We start from the raw sequence: 19,923 nt of genomic DNA, 5'->3' as shown, positions 1-19,923 counted from the left end.
CCAGGAAGACTCCGTAGCTGCTTTTCTAAAGAAGTTGGGAGAACTATAGTAAATAAAGAGCACAGGGCTTTTCATTGGCTGAGTCCTTACCAGGAAAGAAGAGGAATCTTCTTCCTATTGGGATATCATCACAGGGTGTGAAAGCTTCCCCTTCTGGTCTCTATTTAATAGAGATTTCTATTTATAAAATTTTTTTATATAATAAAACTTAGATGAATAAACATACACAACCCTAAAACTTTATTCTATGCTTCTGAAACTGGGCTGGCTGAAGCATAAGCTGGATTCAAGATTGCTGAGAGAAATATCAATAACCTCAGATATGCAGATGACACCAGTCTTATGGCAAAAAGTGAAGAACTAAAGAGCCTCTTGATGAAAGTGAAAGAGGAGAGTGAAAAAGTTGGCTTAAAGCTCAACATTCAGAAAACTAAGATTATGGCATCTGGTCCCATCACTTCATGGAAAATAGGTGGGGAAACAATGGAAACAATGACAGACTTTATTTTGGGGGGGCTCCAAAATCACTGCAGATGGTGACTGCAGCCATCAAATTAATAGATGCTTGCTCCTTAGAAGAAAAGCTATGACCAACCTAGACAGCATATTAAAAAGCAGAAACATTATTTTGCCAACAAAGATCCATCTAGTCAAAGCTATGGTTTTTCCAGTAGTCATGTATGGATGTGAGAATTGGACTAAAAAGAAAGCTGAGCGCCAAAGGATTGATGTTTTTGAACTGTGGTGTTGGAGAAGACTCTTGAGAGTCCTTTGGACTACAAGGAGATCCAACCAGTCCATCCTAAAGGAAATCAGTCCTGGGTGTTCATTGGAAGGACTGATGTGCAAGCTGAAACTCCAATACTTTGGCCACCTGATACGAAGAGCTGACTCATTGGAAAAGACCCTGATGCTGGGAAAGATTGAAGGTGGGAGTAGAAGGGGATGACAGAGGATGAGATGGTTGGATGGCATCACCAAGTCAATGGACATGAGTTTGCGTATGCTCTGGGAGCTGGTAATGGACACCTGGTGTGCTACAGGCCATGGGGTCGCAAAGAGTCAGACACGACTGAGCGCCTGAACTGAACTGAAATGAACTGAAGCTGGGACTTCTATGGACAGTCCCTCTCTGCAGCATACCTCTTGTTGAAGTTCCAAAAGCTAGAGTTTTAACGTGGATTAGGAAGGTCAGCTTTCGAAATTAAATCGTTTCCCTGGTGGCACAGTGGAAAGAATCTACGAATGCAGGGCCATGGGTTTGATCCCTGTTCCAGGAAGATCCCACAGGCCACGGAGCAATTAAGCCTGTGCATCACAACTACCGAGCCACGACTGCTGAAGCCTGTGTGCCCTAGCGCCCGTGCTCTGCAGCAAGAGAAGCCACTGGAATGAAAACTCCACAATGAAGAGTAGCCCCTGCTCACAGCAACGGAAGCCCACCTGCAGCAGTGAAGACCCAGTGCAGACCAAATTTTTTAAAATTATTAATAAAAAAGAAATAACATCAGATATAGAGTAAGGCATCGGCCACCAATTGTGATTATAACTAACTATATTTTAAAATGGGTATTTTACTTGTCAAATGTAACTCCTCATAATTTGATTTTACTGAAACAATATCATCACCACAACCAAAACATCCTCAGTATTTTGTGAGGTGTTTAGGCCCTTGGAGATCAAGGATCAGGCCTGATTTTTCTTTAAAAGGAGTAGCTCTATGTTTATTCACTCTGTTTGGAGATACAGTCAAACCTTCCCGTAAAAAGCCAGATAATAAGTATTTTAGGGTTTGTTGTCTACACAGGTCTCTTTTTACATATTCTTGTTTGTTTAACCCTTTAAAAAGTAAACCTGATTTAACCATGGTTTGCCCATCCCTAGTTCAGATCCTGATACCTTCATGAGTGCCTGCGTATTAAGTCGCTTCAGTCACGCCCCACTCCTTGCAACCCTATCGGCTATAGCCCACCAGGCTCCTCTGTCCATGGGATTCTCCAGGCAAGAATACTGGAGTGTCTTCTTCCTGACCAAAGCCTTGAATCCAAATCTCTCATTGGCAGGTGGGCTTTTTATGCCACTAGGGAAACCGCACCTCCCCCCCTTCCGAATACCTCCTCTGAGGCCCAAAACAGCAAAATATGTCTCTAAAATCAGTGGTTCTCAACCCTGGCTAAGCACTAAAATTATCTAAAGAGCTTTTAAAAAGAAAACTGATATAAGCCCTGCATTTCCACCACTGATTCAGATTCTTAGGTCGCTTTAGTGTTCTCTGGATCAGGGATCCCCAACCTCCAGGTCACAGACCTGTCTGGGTCTGTGGACTGTGACGAACCGGGCCGTACCACCAGAGGTGAGTGGCCAGTGAGTAAAAGAAGCTTCATCTGTATTTTCAGCCACGGCTTCCTGTGGTTATTACCACCTGAGCTCTGCTTCCTGTCAGATCAGTGGCAGCATTCAGATTCTCATAGAAATGCAAAACATACTGCATTTGAATCATCCTAAACCATCCCCATCACCCTCTTCCTTGATAAAATTGCTGCTGTTCCAGATGGTTCTCTGGACAGACAGCATTGAGAACCCTAGTTACAAACAGTAACAGCCACCTCCAGAATTGGGAATTTCCCCCAAGGAAAACAGCCTTTCACATTGCTATGCATTGTGGTTTAGTTCATAATCTCAACTTGGTTCTAGCTAGTTTTGTAACAGGATCTGCACTTTTGTATAAACAAAATGCTCATTAACATTAGCAATAGCTACCAGAGGGCCTCCCTGTTGGTCCAGTGGTGGGGAGTTTGCCTGCCCACACAGGGGACGAGGATTCAATCCTTTGTCTGGGAGGATCCCACAGGCCAAGGGGCAACCGGGCCTGCCTGTCCACAACCACTGAAGCCCACATGCCCTAGAGCCCGTTCTCCACAAGAAGTCATTGCTATGAGAAGCCCATGCACGGCAACCAGAAAGTAAACCCCCACTCGTCACAACTAAAGAAAGCCCGCATGCAGCATGGAAGACCCAGGGCAGCCAGAATTAATTAATTAATAATAATAGCTACTATATAATAATTGCTTATTTTGTTCCTGGCCCAATGCAAAGAGCTTAAAGTTATGATTAACAACCCTATGGGTAATGTTACTAACACATTTTAACAGTTGCAAAAACAAGTTTAGGGATGTTAAGAAAAGTCTAGCAATTATATCTGGAAGGTGCTATATCCAAATGTTTGACTTCAAAACTCCTTATGTACAACTACCATATTTCAATGTTTCTCTTAAGAAATAAATGAGAAAAAAAGAAAGAAACCAGAAAATTGGTGACAGGGACTTCCCCGGCAGTCCAGCAGATAAAGTTCCATACTCTCAATTCAGGGGGCACAGGTTCAATTGCTGGTCAGGGAACTAAAATTCCACATACCACAACTAAGCCCTCACTCCTCAATGAAGAGCCTTTTAGGTGCAACGAACATCCAGTGCAGCCAAAATAATAATAAACTTTGATGACACCTTCAAAACAGCATATACACCTGCTTCTAGTTGTTAATTTTTCAGAAGTTTTGGGAGACTAACCTCAAGACACTCTAATCCAGTTATTCCTCCCACAGGCAAGGGAAAAACAAACAAACAAATATTGCTACGTATGTCAAGTTTGCATATATTCGTGTGCTATATTCATTCAAAAACTCTGAGTGCTTATGTTCCAGAAAGTACATTTCAACACAGGGAACAAAACACACAAGTCACTGCTTTCAAGGCTTTTGTACTCAACAAGCAATCCAAGGGTTCATCTATAAATGAGGAATATGATCTAAAAATTAGAAATAACCATATAGATATCTATCCTATATAGTTATTGTGAAAATCAAATGTAATTCTACACATAAACTGCTTACATGGTATGTCACATATAGTAAGTGTTCAGCGTTACAAATTATTAGTGTATGCTCAAGCAAGAATTGAGTGGGCCTTAGGGATATAAAAACATATACCACTGGAATTCTTCAATTGTGTTGGACTCTTTGTGACCCCATGGACTGTAGCACACCAGGCTTCCATGAGCAATCCCAGAGCTTGCTCAAACTCATGCCCATCAAGTCTGTGATGCCATCCAACCATCTCATTCTGTCATCCCCTTCTCCTCCTGCCTTCAATCTTGACCAGCATCAGGGGCTTTTCCAATGAGTCAGTTTTCCACATCAAGTGACTAAAGTGTTCCAGCTTCAGCTTCAGCATCAGCCCTTCCAATGACTATTCAGTGATTTCAGTGTTGATTTCCTTTAGGATTGGTTTGATCTCCTTGCTGTCCAAGGGACTCTCCAGAGTCTTTGATCTTGCTGTCCAAAGGGCTCTCAAGAGTCTTCTCTAATTTGTAACACTGAGCATTTATTATGTGTGAGGTACCATATAAGCAGTTCATATGTAGAACTGCATTTGATTTTCACAACAACCTTATAGGATAGATATCTATACCATTATTTCTAATTTATAGATTATATTCCTCTTTTATAGATGAACCCCGGATTTCTTAAACTCAATGGTAGGTTAAGTGCTGGTGAGGAACTCAGCATTGAGATAAAAAGATTCAGAGATGTAACCCCTGCAATGGGTCTTGAGAAAGGAAAACAATTTTGCCACGTAATGCAGTAGTTATTCCAGCTAGTCTGAAAGAATGAAGGTGAGAGAAATGCTCTGTGTGGCTGCCTCTGAAACAGGGCAGGGGAGAAGAGAGTGCTACAGAAAGATTAAACCTAATAAAGCGACTAGATTGAGAAGGTTCCTGGGCCCCATCGCAAAAATGTAGGCTGTTTCCTCCTATGCAGTACGTCAAGTGATTTCTTTTTTTTCAGCTGATAAGCAACAATATGAGGCATCATCTTTGTGGTCCAAGAAAAAATTTACAAAACCATGAGACCCCCCTATTCTATTTAGTGTTCGATGCTAGACCCAAATTAAACCCCATAAACAAGGCGAAACTAAGGGAAAGACCAGGAAAGCAGCATAGCATTCTAGATGACAAACGATAAGACACACAGCCGAAAACGGGCTCAAAATGGAGGACAGAGCAGCAGAGAAGAGACTCGGCAAAAAACGCAAGGGTGGAGCGTGACGTAATTTCGAAGGTAGTCTAAACTCACACTCTTCGGTGCTATTGGCTTAACGCTAACCCTTTTACATTTTCCATTGGCTTCCGGCTCCGTCAATGTGTCAAAATAACCAATCGCCTAGCCTCATGAGTAAAGTCCGCCCTCCTCTCCTGGGGGCGGGGCCAGAAGAGCACACCAGGCCCAGTGCGCTTGCGCGAGCGCTCTCTCCGCCGGTTAAAAGCGGATCCCTGCAGGAGGCGGCGTCGCAGCGTATGAATATTGATTACGCATCGCCGCGCCGAGCGCCCGCCCCTCTCGGCTGTCCGACGCTCGCGGCTCGCGCTCGGGCTCGCGATGGGGAAGAAGTCCCGGGCGGTACCCGGCCGGAGGCCCATCCTGCAGCTCTCTCCGCCAGGTCCCCGGAGCAGCACGCCGAGCAGGGACCCGGAGCCGGAGCCCGACGCCGAACCGGACTCGACGGCGGCGGCGGCGCCCAGCCAGCCGGCCCCGGCAGCGGTGTCGACGACGACAACCGCGGTGACTGCCGCCGCGGCGGCCTCGGAGGACTCGCCCTCAGAAGGTAAAGCGTGCGCGAGGGCCCTGGCGCCGAGGTGGGGCCAGTCCGAAACTCGAGCTCGGGGGCTGCGGCCTAGGTCTGTCAGACTGGGCCTGCGAGGAACGAGAAGCCCGGGCGGGCGGCGTCCGCCTCCGAGGCCTGCTGCGCGGGGCCTGCGGGCAGGACGGCTGTGGGCCCGGAGGGGCGGAAGGGGCCGCGGAGCCGTGTGCGCTCGGCCGGAGCCGGCCCAGAGGCGCCATCTCGGGTGCAGGGCTTGGTCCGGGCCGCCCAGTCTCCTTCCTCACCGTCTGCTCTCGGTTTTGAATAACTTCACGGGGTAGATGGAGACGGTGCGTTTCCTCGTCTTAGCCTCAGTGACCGTGGAACCTGCCGTTTCCTACACGTCATGTGCTTTTCGTTTCGTTTTTGTTGAAATTGAGAGAGAGGCTGTAGAAGTAACCATACCAGCTCAAGTGTAAGTCCATCCTAGTTGGCAGGTCCCGCAACATTCCTGGAGAGGTGGAGCTCGTGGGTTCCCAATCACTTGTGTTTATCCCCAGAATGGTACTTGGATTAAGATGAACCAGACAGAATTTAGGAGCCGTATGCCGGAAAAGCCCCGACGTTTTCAGGTGCTAAAATAATAATAATTATAATAAAGATCACTTTGGGGAAAAATGCTCTAGTTGTGCTTATAGTAAAAGCCGTATGGTTAAGCTGGAGAGAACTTAACGTGTGCGTGTATGTGTTTTAACTTTGGATTATTTCAGATAATTTTTATGTATGGTGTTCACATTCTTAATGTTAGCGCCACTAGGCAGAGTGAAGATCCCAGCTGTGCTTGTTTCTCGCCTCTCAGTTACTTGGATCAGTGATGGGTTACAGCCACTTTGTTTTGAAATTGAGGAAATCTACACTTGAGAGGTCAAGTCAGAGATTGTTTTGTCACCTGTGTAGTTTTTTCCTCTGTTCGGTCATCTGGCTGTTTGCTTTTGTTCGCTGTTTTAGATCCAGATGAACAGGAGGTGGTGGTGGAGGTTCCCAGAGTTGTTCAGAATCCTCCCAAACCAGTCATGACCACCAGGCCCACTGCTGTTAAAGCAACAGGTATAGTTGTGTGTGTGTGTGTGTGTTTTTTTAATTCATTGTCTACCATATCTTTCTTCAGGATCAAATTGTGTTTATGTATGGTGTTTTGATGAATGTTTCAGCTAATTTAAACTCCCGTTAAATGGAAATTTAACATCTTTGTGAGGGGTTGTAGTTGTACATACGTACCAGTGTAAAATTTGCTGTTCTTGTCTCTCTGTACCCAAATTAATTTCTGCTACTTTTTCTAATGCTATTTTTTAATATATTTTTTATTGAAGGATAATTGCTTTACAGTTGTTTGCTGTTTTCTGTCAAACCTCAACATGAATCAGCCATAGGTATACATATATTCCCTCCCTTCTGAACCTCCCTCCCATCTGCCTCCCCATCCCACCCCTCTAGGTTGATACAGAGCCCCTGTTTGAATTTCCTGAGCCATACAGCAAATTCCCATTGGCTATCTATTGTACATATGGTAATGTAAGTTTCCATGTTACTCTTTCCATATATCTCACCCTCTCCTCCCCTCTCTCCCCCACCATGTCCATAAGTCTTTTCTGTATGTCTTTTTCTCCACTGTTGCCCTGTAAATTCTACAGTACCATTTTTCTAGATTTCATATATATATGTGTTAGAATACTGTATTTATCTTTCTTTTTCTGACTCACTTCACTCTGTATAATAGGTTCTAGGTTCATCCACCCCATTAGAACCCACTCAAATGCATTTCTTTTTATGACTGAGTAACATTCCATTGTGTATATATACCACAACTTCTTTATTCTGCTAGTGCTATTTTGTAACTTGTTTTCTGGCTTCCCCAGTATCTTGGCATTCTTTAGGGAATGCTAACAATGTCTTTTTGTCTTTTTCTTTAAGAAACTGCTCTGATTGGTACCTAGCAAATGTTGCACAGCTGAAAATTGCTCTTACTCAATATTTTTTAAGCATGAAAGAATATTTGCAGCAGTGGTTTTGTAGACAGACCTGGGTTCAAATCACCACTCTAGCATTCATACTAAGACCTCATGACATCATTCATCTGTAAAACAGATCTTTCAGCCCTAAGTTGTTTTGATGATTAAATTGAATAACATATATGCATTTCTAACCCGCAAGTGCTGAAAATGTTCGTTTTCTCTACTCTTTATATATCTTAAGAGATTAAAGTGTGTTTTCATACTAAATATTCTATAATTGGTAATAACTTTGATCTTCTGAATTTGAGGGACTTTTTGTACTATGTACCTGAAGTAACAGATGCATGTTCCTCCCCATACCCCATTTACCACTTAAAAAAAACTTTGAATTAGAAAAGGTAACCTGGAGAAGGGAATGGCAACCCACTCCAGTATTGTTGGCCTGGAGAATCCTGTGGACGGAGGAGCCTGGTGGGCTACAGTCCATGGGGTCGCAAAGAGTCGGACACGGCTGAGTGACTAACACACACATGGGAAAGGTAAAACACATGAAAGAAATTTCAGAACTAGGAAATAGCATTATGTTTTCAAGGGTTTGGAAGGGATTTTATGTATATAGTATGAAAATCTCTGAATTGAAGAGAAAAAGACTAGATGGAGCCTCTCTGAGCCTGGGTAATTAATCCTGCCGGGGAATTTTGTAATCCAAATTCCCCTCAGCTCACCTGGCCGGAACCTTTTACCAAAGTATATAGAACTAAAGCCAATGTTTATTATTGTCTCTAAACTAAGAAGGGTTTCTATGTAAAAATATAAATTTCCTATCCTCCGCTTTCCCCCAGAAACCCATCAGTGCTGAATTCTAAGGTGCAGATTTTTTCTGTACAGAAATGTTTTACGTAGTTCTTGCCTTTACCTGTTGTTCAGGAAATGTGGAAAATTGACTGGTATCTACGGCGCCCCTCCCCCAACCACCAAATGAGATGTATTTAGAAACTGGAAAGGGGAGATACTGTCTAATAAATATCCACTTTAAAATATTCCTAATCAGTTTAAAATAATATTTTGGGAATTGGTAGTGTAACACCTTAGCTATATACTAAAAAATAATGAAGGCATGATTTATGTGACTATAAAGTATTGGATGTGAACTTCTGTATATAAATGAAGCAATTTATGTTCACACCTAGGTGAATCTGAATTTGTTTATGGAATTATAACAAAGAAAACTAGATTTTACCTCCTGATAAATCTTCAGTTTCCACGACACTGGAAAATTTAGTCCTGTTATTAAATGAAAAGTCAAGTTAGGCTTAGATAGTTCATGTGCCTATTGTGATAAAATATGTAAAGAGAGTATATATGCTCACTTAATTGTAACATTAGAGTAATAAACATCGGTCAACTAATAAACAGTTTCAGGTGTTTTTAAGAAGGTGACCGCATTGCAGCATTACAGAGGCCGTACTTAGTATTTTCAGCTTTAGCTGTGACTCTTGTTTCCTTTGTTCTGGTCATAGCATCTTATGTTCTGTTTTAATTCATCACTTGTTTGAGGGGAAATTATTGAAAAGAGCTTTGTTTCCCACTTTGAAAAATCTCCTTGTTTCATTTACTAAACTCCAGTTGGTTTACTTGTTTGAGATAGAGACCTAAATCGGATTCTAAAATCAGGATACATATTACGTGTTATTTTGACAGAGGGAGTATGTAGTTGAATAATTGAGCACATATTTTGAAAAGGATGTCAAATTGTTATGCAGGTTGATTTTATTAGTTCTAAGTGCATAATTATTTTATACCTCTCTTGGTTAGCTGCAGATTTCTTGAGGTTCTATAAGTGAACTAAATGGCTAAAGAATCATATTTTCTGTTGGATACTTCCTAGGACTTTGGCATTGTTAGAAATGTTGTTTTACCTTTTTGTTCCCAGGAGGTCTGTGCTTGCTTGGTGCATATGCTGACAGTGATGATGAAGAGAATGATATTTCAGAAAAACCAGCACAGTCTAAGGAAGCAAATGGAAACCAGTCAACCGATATTGACAGTACATTGGCCAACTTCCTAGCGGTTAGAAGTGTTTTTGTGTTTGGGTTTTGCGGTTAGAAGTGTTTTTGTGTTTGGGTTTTTAGTTATTGAAGCCACTTTGGGATTTGAATTTCAAGTGGTTAGCCCACTTGTCAGTCTGTATCTCCTGCTCTATTTTTCTCCCTTAGTCCCTCCCCATCACTCTCAATTTCTCCTTTTGTGCCAGTTGTAAGGACAAAAATGGGGAAGAGTAGAGTTTTGACTTGAGAAGCAGAGACTCAAGCTTCTTAAGTCAAAACACTGTACAGTGGAGGGTTGGTTGGTTTGTTTTCGTTATTGTTGTTTTTGGGGTTTCACCTCAGTAATGCTTGTTGTTTTCACCCTGAAGGAAATTGATGCAATAACAGCTCCTCAGCCTGCGGCTCCTGGAGCAGCTTCTGCTCCACCCCCAACTCCACCCCGGCCAGAGCCAAAGGAATCGGCACCTGCCCTTTCTTCCACTACTCCTAATGGGACGGACTCAACCCAGACCGCAGGGTGGCAATATGATACTCAGTGTTCACTGGCAGGAGGTAAGCTTGAGTCTTTGAGTTTTAAAGAAACCTAAAATGTGGTTCTTAAAGTTGTTCTAGGCATTGAGGTTCCCAAAGTTGAAAGCCTATGTACCTTAGCCCCAGACTTTAGAATTCTGGCTTTTTAAATACAGTACTTGGAAAATAACTAACTGCTCGGTTCTATTTTTATCAGAAGATGATTGTTTGCCTTTTAACCAGTGGCAGATTATGCTCAGTAAATAATAAAAGCCATTATTTTTAAAAGTCTTTTGCGGTTTGCAATATATCTTTCAACTATCAAACTGCTTTTTAAACCATGTTTGCAAAGACAGCTCAGGAGGGAGGAGTTGCCCCCCCAGGGGACATTGAACAGTGTCTGGAGAGGGTTTGACTGTCACAGCGGAGGGGAAGGGGGAGCCCTGCTGCATCTGTAGGGCAGTGGCCAGGATGCTGCTAACACTGCTCAGGATTGTCCCCCACAGCACAGAGTGTCCTACCCAGTAACAGAGCTAAGGTTGAGAAACCCTGGGTTAGATGGTTGTGACTTGAGATACAAGGTCAGAATTGTGCAGAAATAACACGCTGCTTAAAATTTGTTTCATTTTCTTCTAGTTGGAATTGAGATGGGAGATTGGCAGGAGGTCTGGGATGAGAACACAGGATGCTATTATTATTGGAACACACAAACAAATGAAGTGACTTGGGAATTGCCCCAGTATCTTGCCACTCAGGTACAAGGATTACAGCATTACCAGCCCAGGTAAGAACAGACTTGAAAAAGAAACTAACCTAGAAGGAAATCAGAGTCTTACCTTTTGCTGATATTTGGCTTCTGTTGCTTTTGCTAATAAGTACATGTTTTTTTTAGTTGTGTAACAGGTGCTGAAGCTAGTTTCGTGGTGAATACCGACATGTACCCTAAGGAGAAAAATGCTTCTGTTTCTAGTAGTAAAAGTGGGCCCGCCATAGCCAAGCGAGAAGTTAAAAAGGTCAGTGTTACAACTCACCTCTTCTGCTTATTTTTAGATCTAAAGAGCTTGAATGCTACTTTGTCACAAGTGTATTACCCTTCTGTTAATATTTTGCAACGTAGATGTAAAATAGGATACATTTTGTTTCTTGACCTTTTAATCTGTTTCTGGTTATTGTGTGGCATTTATAGCAGTTCCCTAGTTCAGTGGTTCTTCTGGAGCTTTAGGGTGCCATAGAGGTCCCTTGGGTCATTGTGAAGGAAATGGGAGCAGCTAAGCAAGCGGGGAAGCAGGAAGGGCTTCAGGGCTTTGGTGATTCCACTTCATTTTTTTTTTTTAACTTTAATACAAAGATTAGCTACCTTAAAAATTACTGATAGTGAAACAAGCATTTTATAGCCTCATCAATAAGAAAAGTAAGTTGTACTCTACTGAGAGAGTGTGTGTGGGTGAATTTTAATTTATCTTGAATTTTTAAATGATGGGAGGTGTATCCAAAAAATGCTTTTGTAAATGTACAACTCTAAGAGGGACAGAGAGTAAATATCCCAGTGGAGGAAGTAGACACTTGAATATAATCACACATTTCATTTTTGAAATATTTCACTTACCTCAATCACCTTCACAGCATATTTATGAAGTTATCTCATCATACAGAAGAGGAAGGTGAAGATTTATCCACTTATGTTGTTGAACTGACAAAATTAGGATTTTATTTTAATCTGCCTCTGTTTCTTACTAGTCTTTTGACATACAGAGGAGAAAAGATAAGTTTGAGTTCCACCCAGAACAATAATACTGCCTTCCTAAAGTAACATTATTTCCATTACACATGTAAGGAAAATGGTGCAAACATGTACTAATCTGATGGGAGTCAGTGGTTTTGAAGAATATCCAGTGACTGAAAATTCTGGTCATTTTTACATGAACAGTTAAACTGTATATTCAGGTGAAATTTCTTTGAAAGTTAAGCAAGATTATTTTATTCTTTATAGGAAGTAAATGAAGGAATTCAGGCTCTCTCAAATAATGAGGAGGAGAAGAAAGGGGTGGCAGCATCACTGCTTGCTCCTCTGCTGCCTGAGGGAATAAAAGAGGAAGAAGAGAGATGGAGAAGAAAAGTAATTTGTAAAGAAGTAGAGCCAGTTTCGGAAGAGAAGGAACCAGGTACACCAGAAGCAGCGCCGGCAGTAAAGCCACAGGACATTCTGTTGGACAGTGTGGATGACCCCACTCAGGAGGACCTTTGCAGTGTTGTTCAGTCGGGAGAAAGTGAAGAGGAAGAAGAACAAGATACCCTTGAGCTGGAGCTGGTTTTGGAAAGGAAAAAAGTAAGTTTTTATTAAATATATTTTCTTCCTTCAGAACTGTCATACTCTGGGATCATTGTGCTCCATTTACGCCATTGGCAGGGGAGGGGGGCTGTTTTTCTTATCCTTTCATGTAGATATGTTTAAGCCTATGTAATAAAAACCTGAACCCTGGAGTTGATCTACTGATACCCTGAGTGTGAAGCAGAGTCTCAACAGGTGTTGTAACAGTAATACAACTTCAAAGCTTCCCCCTTTTGAAAAATTTGAAGCTTTGAAGAGTGGCTGGGCTTCCCAGGTGGCCCAGTGGTAAAGAATCTGCCTGCCAGTTCAGGAGACTCAGGTTTGATCCCTGGGTTGGGAGGATCGCCTGAAGTAGGATATAGCAACCCACTCCAGCATTGCCTGGAAAATGCCATGGACAGAGGAGCAAAAGAATGTGGAGCTTAATGTTCAGTCTTGATGGAGAGATATATTAAATACTTTTTGTCCTCAAGATACTTAAATTCCAAAAACACATGGCTGTCATTCTTGCTGCTCACAGAGAAGTGTTGGTAAACAGTTCATGACACTCTGTTTTCCTGTTTGTTGTAGGCAGAATTGCGAGCCTTGGAGGAAGGAGATGGTAGTGTGTCAGGGTCTAGTCCGTGTTCTGATATCAGCCAGCCAGCATCTCAGGATGGAATGCGTAGACTTATGTCTAAAAGAGGAAAATGGAAGATGTTTGTTCGCGCAACCAGTCCGGAGTCTACCAGCCGAAGTTCCAGCAAAACTGGACGAGAGACTCCAGAAAATGGAGAAACTGGTAACTGGTGCTTTCATTAAACTTGAGAGTTGAGAGATTAGAGGAGCAATCCTTCTTACCCCTGCTTTGTTCCTTCTGGAGCAAATAGAACGGTATCACACTTCTACCCTTTTAGGGAAATACGGGGAAGGAATCTTCTACCTTTTCCTGCTCCACCTCTAATGGAGCAGTAGGAATTCAAGAGGCTGGAATCCATTGGGTTGTGCAGTCGCTACTGATTGGAGATAACTTCTCCCTCAAAAAGAAAAAAAAAAATAAGATTGGGTCCCTCCTTCCCTTTTGTTTTAATCACTTGCTAACGGTTATCTTGTAATCTGCATGAAGACCATGGGTTCTCTTTATCTGTCTATTTCCAGCTGGTAAGCAAAGCAGGCCGGGAGCACCTCTGGCAGTCCCAGCCTCATCATCTCTCTGTGTGTACAAGTCGCTCAGTCTTTTTTTTTTCTGACTGCTTCAGGTTTCTGTTGCGTCATGAGGGATCTTTCCTTGTGGCGCGTGGGCTGTCTAGTTGCAGCCTGAGGGCTTGGCCGCTCTGGGCCATATGCGATCCCAGTTCCCTGACCAGGGATCGAACCTGCACCCCACACCCCCCCCCCCCGCCCCGCCCCTGCATTGCAAGGCAGATTCTCAACCACTGGACTACTGGGGATGTCCCCAAGTTGGCCAGTCTTCGGTTGGATGTGTACAGTTTGGTACTATCATGAGGATCCCAGTTATCTTCAGAGTAATATTGAAGAGAACCTGCTGCATTCTTCCAATCTGTTACCAGAACTGACTAGTTTTAATCACCAAAATCTTAGCTGAGTGTACCAAGCAGAAGATACCTTATAGGTTATGATTTTAAAATAAGTAAACAAAAATACAGGTAATAAATAAATGCAAACATCCTTGTTTGAATTTTTCTTTCCAATGAACAATACAGAAAAATATAAAATATAATTCTAAAGGCCCACTCTCCTTCCTTTGTCTTTTCACTATTCTCATTCCCTACTCTGAGGTCCATTTTCTGTATTTTTTTGTCTACATATATTCTAGACTTTGTGTTTATTTTTTATGTGTGTTTGTGAAGTGGGCATATGTAAATTTTAACATAGGTGAGGTTAACCATATAAATTGTTAAACAACATGATTGTTTTTCACTACTGAGTGTTACAGATGTCTTCATGTAACTCTTCCCTCATTGGTCACCATTTGTATCCTCGTTCCACTGTTAAAAGTAATACTGCATTTATATTATCCCAGAAAAGTACAAGCTATTCAAATGTCCACCTAAAGAATAGTGGATAAATTGTGATGTGTTTTTGAAATTGAATACAGAATAGCAGTGAAATGTGAATGGTCCATTGTTACATGCATCAACATGAATTATCACTAGAAATAATAATGTTGAGTTTCAAAAGCCACAGAAGAATGCATATGTTAGAATTCCATTTATGTGAACTGGAAAATAAGCGAAACTACTGTGCTTCAGGATCTGTCCATGATGAAAGTACAGGCGCTTCTTAACATCACCAGGATGTGCCTGGTATGAGCATGATGGGAGAGAGGCACAGGGAGCTTTAAGGTGTTACTAAATGGTCTTCTGTTAGGCTGAGTTGTACTTACTGGAGGGCTCATGTTCTTTATGTATTATACTCGTTAGTTATGATACTTCACAATTAAAATGAAGCTTAGCAAACATCTTGGGACATCTGTCTTTATGCAGGTTTTAGTATAGTATAGACTGCTAGTGGTATATTGCTAGGTTAAGGGGTATGTGCATTTTAATTTGATAAATCCTGCCTAATTGCCCTCCAAAATAATCATATCTTAGAGCTCTAGCAGTTCTTCGAAATTGTTGAATTCTTAAACCTGTCATTAAATGTAAGATGTCTGATACATAAGTAAACTAGAAACTAGTCAATGGGAGAGTAGAAAGATTTAGTTTTAGACAGTTTAAAAATTCAGAAGGAATGTTAATGATCAAATAAAAAGAACAAGGCCATTGTATGATAAGGTTTAGTAGTTAATACTAAATTTCAGACTTTTTATGAAAGCTGTTGAGACTGGTGTTAAAGTCACATTTCTTCTTTAGATCAAAGATTAACTGAAGTTAAGAAAGAGTACTCAAATTTGTTCTTTTTCTTTTTATCTATGATCCTCATGAGAGTGATTTATACTGGATATATGGATTAGTTTGATAAGCAGGTGTTAACCAAATATAACAAAGACTTCATATCTCTTATGAACTTTTAGTCCATTTAAATATGTGGTAAACCTGTTCTCTCGTGGAGATTCTCACTACCAACAGATAGCACTAACCAGAGGAATAAGTAGGTCCAATAAAGGTTGTCTACAGCTGTTAGCCAAGAAGGGAGTTATTTGGTTTAACTCCCAGTTTAATATGCTGTTCTGATTATGGAAGCCTTTTTATCAAAACCCCCTTCATAAAGAATCCTCACATATTCCAGGTTTGATATCTAGCCTTCATAAGTAATTGAAGCCATGGGTTTTTGAAAGAGATCAGAAAAGGAGCTTCCCTGGTAGTCCAGTGGTTAGGACTCTGCACTTCCACTGCAGGGGACCACATGTTTGATTCTTGTTCAGGAAACTAACATCCCACAAGCCACTAAGTGTGACCAAAAAAAAGATCAGAAAAGATTAATAGATGGAGAAAGGAAAAGCAGAAACTTCTGGGTAATGTGATTAAAACAAGTAAATCCTATATGTAGATACATTTTAAGAAATGTGATTATAAAGCAGTCTCCCCAACTTTGGCACCAGGGACCGTTTTGTGGAAGACAATTTTTCCTTGGACCTAGTTGGGGGCGGGGAGGATGAAGGATGGTTTCTGGGTGATTCAAGCAAGTTATGTTTATTGTGTACTTTATTTCTGTTACTTTTAACATCAGCTCCATCTCAGATCATCAGGCATTAGACCCTCAAGATAGGGGACCCCTGTTATAAAGAAATAATTTTTTTTTTTTGCTTTATAAAGACAGTAGGTTGGTAAGTCATTAGAGCTTCCTTAACATGTGTGGAAAACAGGCAAAGGAGAGCACTAATAACCTTCAGATACCTCTGCTCTAGGGATAAGAACGTATATTTGGGGCTCTATTAGTACTGGTCTGATTTTTTTTTTTAACATTTTTTTTGAAATATAGTTGATTTATAGTTTTGTGTCAGCCTCTCCTATGCAGGAGAGTGACTCAGTTATATACATATAGACATTCTGTTTTTTTTTTTCTTAATATTTTCCATTATGGTTTATCACAGGATATGGAGTATAATCCCCTGCACTGTAGAGTAAGACCTTTTTGTTTATAGTCCTTTTGATTTAATTTCTCACATTTTCTCTTGCAGCAGTTGGTGCTGAAAATTCAGAAAAAATGGATGAAAACTCAGATAAAGAGATGGAAGCAGAAGAATCTCCAGAAAAATTAAAAGTACAGACAGTACCTAAAGTAGAAGAAGAACAGGACTTGAAAGTATGTACATTATTTAATGCAACTTGACAAGTAATATTTTTAAATTGGCCAACCATTTTAAATAGGCTGACTACTTTTTTTTTCTAGAAAGTAGTAAACTTATTCTTCTGGATAGTAGTAAAAAAGTAATCTTTGCTGTCTTTATAATATAAATCATTTGGTTGAGTGAAAAAGATATATTTAAGGCTGAAATAAGGAGACTGACTTGATGTAGGGAAATCTAAAAATAAATTCTAAATGCTTAACTACTTATAAGTAAGTCTCCATTGGAAAGCAGTAGCTTATCAAATATAGGCCTCTCTAGTTTGGAAGCATTAAAAGAAACTAAAGTCACAAATATAAGTCACAGTTAACTTGCATGAACTATTTGGTTAGCCAAAAAGTTCATTCAGATTTTTCTGTAACAGCTTACGGAAAAACCAGAACGAACTTTGTTTCCAACCCGATACTTGCCCTTACACAAAAGGCATGCTTGGTTCCATATTTATTTCTGTTGCTAATGTCATGAGAAGAATTGGACCAAGTAAGTATGTGGCTCTTTAAGCGTGGTCTATTAGGAAAACCACTTCGCCTATTGTTTCGACTTTAAAAAGTCCATCCAGTCAGCAGGTAGTACAGCTGTGCGGGTGGAATTGGGAGAATCCATTTTGTTTAGTGTATGGCTGGCATAAGCAATTAGTGATGGATGCGTGGTGGTTTGGACAGTGTTGAGGAGTCGTGTCATTTAGGATCTCTTCAAATTCAGTTTCTCTAGACCTTGCGTCGTTATTTATTCTTTCTTCACATAATTTTTATGTGAATTATTTTACTATAAGTTAGGATTTTATCTTCTACATAACTAGTTGCAGTATATGGATCTGCCTTGTAGGCAGATTCGTTTTTCTAGTATCTCTAATGAAAAATGAAAAACTTTACTTAAAATATTCTGACTCTTAATTTTTCCTTTTTTTCTTTCCTGCATTACAGTTTCAGATTGGAGAACTGGCAAATACCCTGACAAGTAAATTTGAGTTTTTAGGCATTAATAGACAGTCCATCTCCAACTTTCATGTGCTGCTTTTACAAACTGAGGTAATTAAGCCATTTTTAATATACACAGTCAGTGTTTGAACAAAATGCTTTTTGTGTGAGGAATCTGTCTTATTTATGTTTCAATCCTAAGTGTGAACTCGCTCAGTCGTGTCCGACTCTGCGACCCCGTGGACTGTAGCCTGCCAGGCTCCTCTGTCCATGGGATTCTCCAGGCAAGAATACTGGAGTGGGTTTGCCATTTCCTTCTCCGTAATATTTTATGTTTCAATCCTAAATTTAAATTATTAATCTTGATATATATCTGAACAACCAACGCAGGAAACAAAACTGTGTCTTGGCCAAAGCAAAACATAATCATAGAAATAAATAACTGAAGAGTTTGTGTGTAAGGATGATACTTGATTCCCTTCAATAGGCATATATTTTAATATTTTTTTTTGTAAGAAACTGAAATTCTGTTCATAATGATAAGACCCCCATAATATTGAATGTACTTTTTAAGTATTATAGTATTATAGATTTTTTTTTTATTTGGTCTCTCCCTGAGGCCTATGGGATCTTAGTTCCCTGTCTAGGGATCAAACCCAGGCCCTCAGCAGTGTAAAGGAGGAGTCATACTACTGAATCGCCAGGCAATTCCCAGAGACTTATTTAAAAAGAGAAGTTCTGAATCCTCTGAGTAACCTGTCTTTACAGTAAGTAGCAGAGTAGGATTAGGTAAGGAATTCCTGTAGGAAGTTGACTGATTTGCCTAAGAACTAAACCTTTAATCTTGATTAATCATACCCTCAGTTGTGTCTGACTCTGTGACCCAACGGACTGTAGCCCTCCACAACTCTTCTCTGTCCATGGGATTCTCCAGACGAGGACACTGCAGTGGGCTGCCAGTTCCCTCTCCAGGGGATCTTTCCAACCCAGGGATGAAACCTGCGTTTTTTAAATCTCCTGCCTTCCCCTGCAAAACTTTTTTTTTTTTTCACCACCAACACCACCTGGGAAGCCCAATTTATTTATTTATTACATGACTTAATTGAATCAAGTGTCTACCGAAAATGTAAAGTTACTGGGGAACCATCTTAATATAGTTCACAGGGAAAAACAAAACTATACTGCTACTCATTTTCACAGGTGTTGGAGCTTTGGCAGTATTGGGTTCCAGTCTCATTTTTCAGAACTCTACAGAGCAAACAAGACTTTTTAAGAAATTAGGATGGGATTTCTCTTCCTCTTTGGTCTGTTCTCCTGCCAGAGTATACAGTCATGGACCAGAAAACTTAGGTCCGTTTTCCTCTTCCTGTTGACATAAGAATAAGTCTCTAACGTAAGCTGCTCTTTGATTTAGACTCGGATTGCAGACTGGCGGGAAGGGGCTCTCAATGGAAACTACCTTAAACGAAAACTACAGGATGCCGCAGAACAGCTAAAACAATATGAAATAAACGCCACTCCCAAAGGCTGGTCCTGCCACTGGGACAGGTACGCACTCTTCTCCCCTTTTCACCTTTCACCTTTGACATCTCAGACTTGATTTGTGATCGCCACCGCCTGACGACCTAACAGCCTGTCTGGAGACTGAGGGCAGCGGCCTGAGTGGTGCTGGGCGGGCACAGCACCGCGAGCACTCAGAGCTTGGGCCAGCCACACGGCGGAGGAGCCAGAAGCAGTGTTTACAGTGTTCCATGTAACGGATTTTTTCCCAAGATTGGACCAAGCTGGTTTTTACTCCAGAGCGTTGTTGCACGGAGTAGGGCGGGCTTGGGGGTTAAGCGCATGCGAGAGCTCTGTGCGCTTTACAGGACCTCTGGAAGCAACTACTCCTGATTAACCTCGGTGAAGTTAAGGAAAGCTTCGTGGCTGAAGATGTGAATGAAGAACAAGATTACTATCTTCTGCCAGCAGGTCAGATGAAAACATTTCTTTTTATATTTGGCTTTTCTTGATTTTTTTTTTTTCGTTATTTGAAATCTTTGCTCTTTTATTTTTCAGCTCCCAGATCCTCTCCCTCTCTTTAGCTTTCACTGTGTTTGATATCAAGAGTATGAAATGTGAATTCCACGGTTCAAGAGGGGAAGAGTCACCTTTCGCAAACTTCGTTGTTCTCTTCTGTG

The 19,923-nt window shown here is 41.1% G+C and overlaps 1 protein-coding gene across 2 annotated transcripts in view; it reads left to right on the top strand.

Moving 5' to 3' along the window:
* The first annotated feature begins 5,402 nt into the window (after nt 1-5,402).
* The window catches only part of FNBP4 (formin binding protein 4), a 29,316-nt gene continuing 14,795 nt past the window's right edge, over nt 5,403-19,923 (top strand). For both annotated transcript variants that reach the window (XM_052652340.1, XM_052652341.1), the window contains exons 1-11: nt 5,403-5,660; nt 6,645-6,743; nt 9,582-9,718; nt 10,065-10,248; nt 10,843-10,990; nt 11,099-11,219; nt 12,197-12,532; nt 13,106-13,316; nt 16,659-16,783; nt 17,750-17,854; nt 19,158-19,291. In XM_052652340.1, coding sequence (XP_052508300.1) covers nt 5,435-5,660; nt 6,645-6,743; nt 9,582-9,718; nt 10,065-10,248; nt 10,843-10,990; nt 11,099-11,219; nt 12,197-12,532; nt 13,106-13,316; nt 16,659-16,783; nt 17,750-17,854; nt 19,158-19,291 — 1,826 coding nt within the window. In that variant the 5' untranslated portion in view covers nt 5,403-5,434. The remainder of the gene's footprint in view (nt 5,661-6,644; nt 6,744-9,581; nt 9,719-10,064; nt 10,249-10,842; nt 10,991-11,098; nt 11,220-12,196; nt 12,533-13,105; nt 13,317-16,658; nt 16,784-17,749; nt 17,855-19,157; nt 19,292-19,923) is intronic.

Source organism: Budorcas taxicolor, chromosome 15 (assembly GCF_023091745.1).
Source record: "Budorcas taxicolor isolate Tak-1 chromosome 15, Takin1.1, whole genome shotgun sequence".
Lineage (NCBI taxonomy): Eukaryota > Metazoa > Chordata > Mammalia > Artiodactyla > Bovidae > Budorcas > Budorcas taxicolor.
The sequence above is the reverse complement of the archived record's forward strand: the minus strand, read 5'-3'. Positions and strand labels throughout refer to the sequence as shown.